Genomic DNA, 7,674 nt, shown 5'->3' with positions numbered 1-7,674 from the left:
AAAAAAAATAATAATTTTAGATGCATGAATTCTGTAATTATATTCTAATTGTTTAATTAAGCCTAAAGAAACCCCTCAGGTGGGTGTAGCCATAATAATTTCCTAACTACTGCTTAATTTTCTTTTTTAATTTTTTTTAACATTTATTGATTTCTGAGAGACAGAATGTGAGAGGGGGAGGGGCAGAGAGAGGAGACACAGAATCCGAAGCAGGCTCCAGGCTCCAAGCTGTCAGCACAGAGCCTGATGCAAGGCCTGAACCCATGAACTGCGAGATCGTGACCTGAGTCGAAGCTGGACACTTAATCAACTGAGCCACCTAGGCGCCCCTAACTACTGCTTCATGTGAGACGAATCTCAGTGAATTCACACTTATACTTTTCTTTTTACACTAAAATTGAATAAAAATAAACTACAGATTCTTCATTTACTTTAATTATAAGGCAGTAAAACTGTCATATCAATTTAATAATTGTAAATAACTTAAATACAATAATGTATAATGACTGAAAACATTGTTAACTCAAAATAATAGAAAACAAATTGAGTAAAGTACTATTGAAATCTGGGCATTTCTATGACAAGACATAAATTTTAAAATGTAATAAAATCCTACATTTTATTTTTTACTTTTTTTTTTTTTTAAGTTTATTTTATCTTTTAGTAATCCAACATGGGGCTCGGACTCAGAACCTTGAGATCAAGAGTCTCATTCTCTTCCAACGGAACTAGCCAGGTGCTCCAATCCCTTATTTTTTCAGCAAAACCTTCTTAAATCATATTTTCCTTTCAAACTGGTCTTCATATTTTAACTGGAACTTCTTTTAAAGGATCATTTCATTTACAGTTGCAGATGTCCTTTTAACACATACAATGTGCACTATATGCTGGAATCAAATCCCTGAAGAAGTTGGAATCTTATGAATACAGCCAGGACAGCAGTGGAGAGAATCGTGAACAAAAACATCACAGTCCACACAGAAAACATTTTGGCACACAGCACAAACATAGACCTGCAGTGAAAAGAAGAAAAGAGATTTTAAAAAATAGTTTCCCAGAGTTAAGTGCAGCATAGCTAGAAGACATTCACACTGCTTTGCTCTTCCATTATCAATTTGCAATTATCCTTATCAATTTGCCCCGCCCACCTACCTATTATTTCCACTGTACTATTTATTCTCAAATCTCAGATGGTTATTTTTCCAAAAAAACCCTATTCCTTAGAAATCAGAAAATTACTTTGTTTTGACTCATTACAGTCTGTTGTATTGTAAGACACTGTCAATTGCTTCATTTTATGTAAATGTCTGGGGAAGACACATGAACTTGAAAGCAGTGCTGGTTTCAAAGGCTTAGAGTGGTCATTTCTCTGATGCGAATAAAAAGAAAAGCATGGGAGCACCTGGTGGCTCAGTCGGTTAAGTGTCCGACTCTTGATTTCAGCTCAGGTCATGATGATCTCACGGATTAAACACCCAGGGCTCTGGGCTGTCATGGCACAGACTGCTTGGGATTCTCTCTCTCCCTCTCTCCCTCAAAATAAATAAACTTAAAAAAAATCTTAAAAAAAAATAAAAAGAAAAGCACAAAATTGTAACACAGATTTAGTTATTGCTAGGGAATGACCTCACAACTGTACAAATTATATTCCCCTTTTACTTAACTATTGAACTACTTAATATGGGAAAAGACACCAATAAGATAAAATTTAAAAATCTATAATTCTATCAGTATTACATATAGGGATACTTGTGCCATGGAGTAAAATTGCCAAGGCAGCACCATACACAGATAAAAAAATTACTAAATCTCAAAAAGTATACAAGTAAAGATGTGTTCTTAAAAACAGTCAAATGATGGCACAAAAATAGATGCTAAGATCAATGGAACAGAAGAGAGAACCTGGAAATGGCCCCACAAACGTATGGCCAACTAATCTTTGACAAAGCAGGAAAGAATATCCTATGAATAAAAACAGTCTCTTCAGCAAGTGATGCTGGGAAAACTGGACAGCGACATGCAGAAAAATGAACCTGGACCACTTTCTTACACCACAGACAAAAATAAACTCAAAATGGATCAAAGACCTAAATGGAAGACAGGGAGCCATCAAAATCCTTGAGAAGAAAGCAGGCAAAAACCTCTTTGATCTTGGCCACAGCAACTACTTACTCAACACGTCTCTGGAGGCAAGGGAAATCAAAGGAGAAATGAACTATTGGGACCTCATGAAAATAAAAAGCTTCTGCACAGTGAAGGAAACAATCAGCAAAACTAAAAAGCAACCAACAGAATGGGAGAAGATATATGCAAACAACATAGCGGATAAAGGCTTAGTATCCAAAATCCATAAAGAACTTATCAAACTCAACACCCAAAAAACAAATAATCTGGTGAAGAAATGGGCAAAAGACATGAACAGACACTTGTCCAAAGAAGACCTCCAGATGGCCAACTGACACATGAAAAAATGCTCCCTCCACATCACTCATCATCAGGGAAATACAAATCAAAACCACAATGAGATACCACCTCACACATGTCAGAATGGCTAACATTAACAACTCAGGCAACAACAGATGTTGTCAAGGATGTGGAGAAAGAGGATCTCTTCTGTATTGTTGGTGGGAATGCAAGCTGGTGCAGCCCCTCTGGAAAACAGTATGGAGGTTCCTCAAAAAACTAAAAATAGAACTACCCTATGACCCAGCAATTGTACTACTAGGTATTTATCCAAGGGATACAGATGTGCTGTTTTGAAGGGACACATGCACCCCAATGTTTATAGCAGCACTATCAATAATAGCCAAAGTATGGAAAGAGCCCAAATGTCCATCGACAGATGAATGGATAAAGAAGATGTGGTGTGTGTGTGTGTATATATATATATATATATATACATATATATATATATATATATGATTACTCAGCAATCAAAAAGAAGGAAATCTTGCCATTTGCAACTACATGGATGGAACTAGAGAGTAATAGGCTAAGTGAAATTAGTTAGAGGAAGACAAATATCAATATGACTACACTCATATGAGGATGTTATGATACAGCACAGATGAACATAAGGGAAGGGAAACAAAAATAACATAAAAACAGGGAGGGGGACAAAACAGAAGAGACTCATAAATATGGAGAACAAACTGAGGGTTGCTGGAGGGGTTATGGGAGGGGGGATGGGCTAAATGGGTAAGGGGCATTAAGGAATCTACTCCTGAAATTAGTGTTGCACTATATGCTAACTTAGATATAAATTAAAAAAAAAAAAAATTAAAAAAAAAAAAAGCACATTTAACAGCATAGTCTAAGTTCAGACCTTCAGAAGGACAGTCTGGTAGCATATATTAAAATGTCAAATATGAATGCTGAATATGAATACCCTTTGACCTAACAATTTCTGTTCTGAGTCCCCAGAGAAACCACTGTGTATATGCAGAAAGAAATATGTACCAGATGTTCCCTGCATCATAGCTTGTAGCAAAAAAACTGTAAGAATCAAACCCACTCCCCGTCCAAAAAAAAGTCAAAAGATTCAATGGTGGTTATAATGAGGATGAAGCTACCAATGTCAGAGGCACGCAAAAGTTAATAAAATTGTTTTATCAAATATGAGAGTAAAACAAGCAAGCAATCCTGCCAACTAATATTTTATATACTGTATAATATATATATATTATATATATAATATATAATATTTTATATAGTGTATAATATACAAGTACAGTTTTAAATATGGACACATTACCAATAAAAATAAAACTACACACTGATCTTATCTGCATCTTTACATCAGTGTATACATTCAAATTGCACCCTTCAAAATTTTTGAAAATATTTTCTAATTGGCACAATTGGGGAACAACCTCTGGTCTGAAACCACCTTAAATGGTAACTTCAAAGTACACTGTGACAGAGCCTAAAGCAAGGTATGGAGAAAAAACTTTTAATACTTTCCATCTAAATGCATTTTAGCTTGCAAACTAAAGACAGTTTAAAGTACTAAAATATTATTACAGGAAAATTAGAATGGAGAATTATAAAAAAAAACCTAATTTTTAAAAATTTTATTTATTTTTGGGAGAGAGAGAAAGAGAGCATGATTGGGGGGGGGTGGGGGTCAGAAAGAGAGGGGGACAGAGGATCTGAAGAGGGCTCTGTGCTGACAGCAGCGAGTCTCATGCGGAGCTCAAACTCACGAACTGGTGAAATCATGATCCGAGCTGAAATCAGATGCTCAACCAACTGAGCCACCTAGGTGCCCCTATTTAAACTAATTTACTTCCATTTACCCTCTACCTACTGTTATCCCTTCTGAGGGATAACCTGATAAGAGCCTGGTTTTTAATAATATATTGTAAACTTCTAATGCTATTTCCTCAGTATTTCTTAGACAATACTTAGCATTTAGAAAGCACATGAACTTACGTGCTGGTCTTTTAACTCCCCCTGACATCCATAACAAAATCTGAAAAAGAAAGTTTAAGAATTATTTGTTAGGAACTCACTTGTTAATACAGTTCGGCAAAATCTCAGTAACAAGAATCCTGTAATTAATAAGTAATTATCTTTACATATGACTTTTGTGAGAAAGACAGAATCAAGAATACCAATAATTTAAGAAAATTCTATAGTCCCAAGGTCATCTCACAAAGCAAAATTCTACCTTAAAAAATTTTTAATTTTTCAGATAAAGACAGGTATCATGTTTTCACTCATAGGAGGTAGCTGAGAAACTTAACAGAAGACCATGGGAGAAGGGAAAGAAAAAAATATATATCTATATAGTTACAGAGAGGGAGGCAAACCATAAGAGACTTTTAAAGAGAACAAATGGAGGGTGGAAGGGAGTGGGGGATGGGGAATGGGTGATGGGTACTGAGGAGGGCACTTGTTGGGAGGAAGCACTGGCTGTGGCATGGAAGTGATGAACCGCAGGAATCTACAACCGAAGCCAAGAGCACACCATATACACTCTATGTTAGGTAGCTTGAAAAAATACATATGTACTTCATTATATTTTATACAATTATATACATAATTATATATAAACTGGAAAAAAAAATTGAATCACTATGATGTGCACCTGAAAATAACAGGATCTATGTCAATTATACGTCAATAAAAAATTGTTTTGGCTAAAAAATAAAAAATAAATTAAAGTCGTAAGAAATTTTTAATTTTATTTTCATCAAAGTTAAATACGAACACACCTTTCCTACTGGGATTCTGCCAGGGAATTAAGCCCTACAGAAAATAATCTGAGTGACTATTTTGCAACTCTCCTGAAGACAGCAGACAGCTGGTACAATTCTAGGTGGACAGAAGAGAAATTAATTTATATGTGGATGCCTAAGTGCTTAATTTTCAAGGAATGGTTTAAAGAGTTACAAGATCCCAAAACGGGGGCACCTGGGTGGCTCTGGCATCTGATTCTTGATTTAGACTCACGACCTCAGGGTTTGTGAGTTCCAGCCCTGTGCTGGGCACCATGCTCATAGCATGGAGCCTGCTTGGGCTTCTCTTTACCTCTCTCCCTCTGACTCTCTCTCTCTCTCTCTCTCTCTCTCTCAAAATAAATAAATAGACTTAAAAAAAAAAAAGAAAAAGTTCTGGGCACCTGGGTGACTCAGTCAGTTAAGCAACTGACTTTGGCTCAGGTTATGATCTCGTGGTTCCCGAATTTCAAGCCCAGTGTTGGGCTCTGTGCTGACAGTGCAGAACCTGCTTGGTATTCTCTCTCTCCGTGCCTCTCTCTCTCTCTCTCTCTCAAAATAAATAAATGAACTTAAAAAAAAAAAAGAAAAAAAAACCTGACTACAAAAAAATAGAGGCCCTCTCCCCATCCACCCCCACTTCATTTCCAGTTCCCCACTTGCAAAACTTTTAACTGTTTGATAGTTACCTACGCTTACAGTGAGATCTCGTTTTTTTCTGGCATTGGCTATAGACCTCCTACTATGGAAGATGAGAATTTAATTCTCTTTCAACCTTCTTGAACCAACAGCATGTATACACACAACAAATTCTCAATTCTTTCTACATAAGGACATAATTTTGAATAGAACAATATTAAATGTTTGGTTTTATTATGACTACATAAACATATTCAGCTGAGTCATGTAATAAAACTCTTCTTCAAAATATTTCTTGGGGCACTTCGATGGCTCAGTTGGTTAAGCCTCTGACTTTGGCTCAGGTCATGATCTGGTGGTTCATGGGTTTGAGCCCCACGTTGGGCTCTGTGCTCACAGCTCAGAGCCTGGAGCCTGCTTTGGAGTCTGTTTCTCCCTCTCTCTCTGCTCCCCTCCGCCCTTGCTCGTGCTCTGTCTCTCAGAAATAAACATTTAGAAAATAATAATAAAGTACATTAAAAAAATATTTTCTCACTGGAGGCATCAGGGTGGCTCAGTTGGTTAAGCATCTGACTCCTCTTGATTTCAGCTCAGGTCGTGACCTCACGGTTTGTGAGATAGACCCCTGCATGGGACTCTGAGAGCAGATTCTCTCCCTCTCCCTCAAAATAACTAAATAAACTTAAAAAAATATTTTTTTTCCTGGAGTTAATAACTATATTGTGGTCCACAACCTTAGTTTTCTATGTAATTATCACCAACTCAGCCCCAACCTTTCCCTGAGAAGTCTCAAAGCCTTCTCTATGTTCGCCTCCATCAGGAATTCATCCTCCAGGTGACATCTCTCCTGGCTGGAGCATTCAGACCTTCTCCAAATTGGATTATTTATTCTCCATATCTGATACACAAGTGTCATTCTGTAATCTCCCCTTAGCATCATCCTAGGGCTTTCTTTAGATAAATATTCCTAGGGCTTTCTTTAGATAAATATTCCTATTCTCTTCTGGTTATTCTCTTTCTCAGTTCCTTTGAACCATCTCTTCCACAGCTTCCCCAGAAAGTCTTGTTTTGCGGCCTTACAAGTCTGAAAATGTCTTTATTCTACCTACATTTACTTGATAGGTTTGCCAGGTATGTAATTTAGGTTGGTAACAATTGTCACTCCAAATTTTGATGGAAATTGCTCCCTGGCAGCATCCAGTATTGCTGAAAAGCAAAATAATTTTAATTCCAGATTATGTAACCTAACTTTCCCTCTCCAGAAATGCTTACAGTTAGTATTTTGTTGCATATTCTAAAATTTCACAGCAATAAATTTTAGTGTGGGTCTATATTTCCTAACTATGTTAGGCACTTGGCAATCCATTTCAATCCACCAAGTTCTGTCCTTCAAAAGTAGAAAGTATCCTTTAGGAAAGAAATAGCTAAAGAACATTAGACCACAGTATTAGACCTTCTGGATAAATCCTTTGGTTTTACACCACAGAAACTGGCTAAGGCTACAAATCAGGGCTCTTTTGTTGTTTTGGAGAGCTGATGTATCAGCATACAACTACACTTACTATATATCGATGGGTTTAGGAAAATTAATTTCTGGAAATCCAGATCTCTCTAATAATGAGTCATTTCAGTCATAACGAAGGCATTCTACCATCTTATTCTCTGTATCAGAAGTAATCTTGCCCAAATTAATATGACTATCTTTTTATATGTAGTGACAATGCATTCAAACATTACCACGTATAGTAGATACAAATTAATCAAAACTCATATACCTTTCTCCATTATGTTCTTCTAGAGGAATCTCTTGAAA

The 7,674-nt window shown here is 36.5% G+C and overlaps 1 protein-coding gene across 3 annotated transcripts in view; it reads right to left on the bottom strand.

The window, feature by feature from the left end:
* Positions 1-508: 508 nt before the first annotated feature.
* LOC122221273 (general transcription factor IIH subunit 2) overlaps positions 509-7,674 on the bottom strand; it is a 35,299-nt gene continuing 28,133 nt past the window's right edge. For 2 of the 3 annotated variants that reach the window (XM_042940593.1, XM_042940603.1), the window contains exons 14-17: positions 7,637-7,674; positions 6,971-7,067; positions 4,435-4,474; positions 509-1,013 (exon numbers count right to left, since the gene is read on the bottom strand). The exon at positions 7,637-7,674 is cut by the window's right edge and continues 65 nt beyond it. In XM_042940593.1, coding sequence (XP_042796527.1) covers positions 967-1,013; positions 4,435-4,474; positions 6,971-7,067; positions 7,637-7,674 — 222 coding nt within the window. In that variant the 3' untranslated portion in view covers positions 509-966. The remainder of the gene's footprint in view (positions 1,014-4,434; positions 4,475-6,970; positions 7,068-7,636) is intronic. The other variant, XM_042940611.1, reaches the window with a different exon arrangement.

This window comes from Panthera leo, chromosome A1, assembly GCF_018350215.1.
Source record: "Panthera leo isolate Ple1 chromosome A1, P.leo_Ple1_pat1.1, whole genome shotgun sequence".
Taxonomy (NCBI): Eukaryota; Metazoa; Chordata; class Mammalia; order Carnivora; family Felidae; genus Panthera; species Panthera leo.
This window is presented reverse-complemented; position numbering and strand designations above follow the sequence as displayed.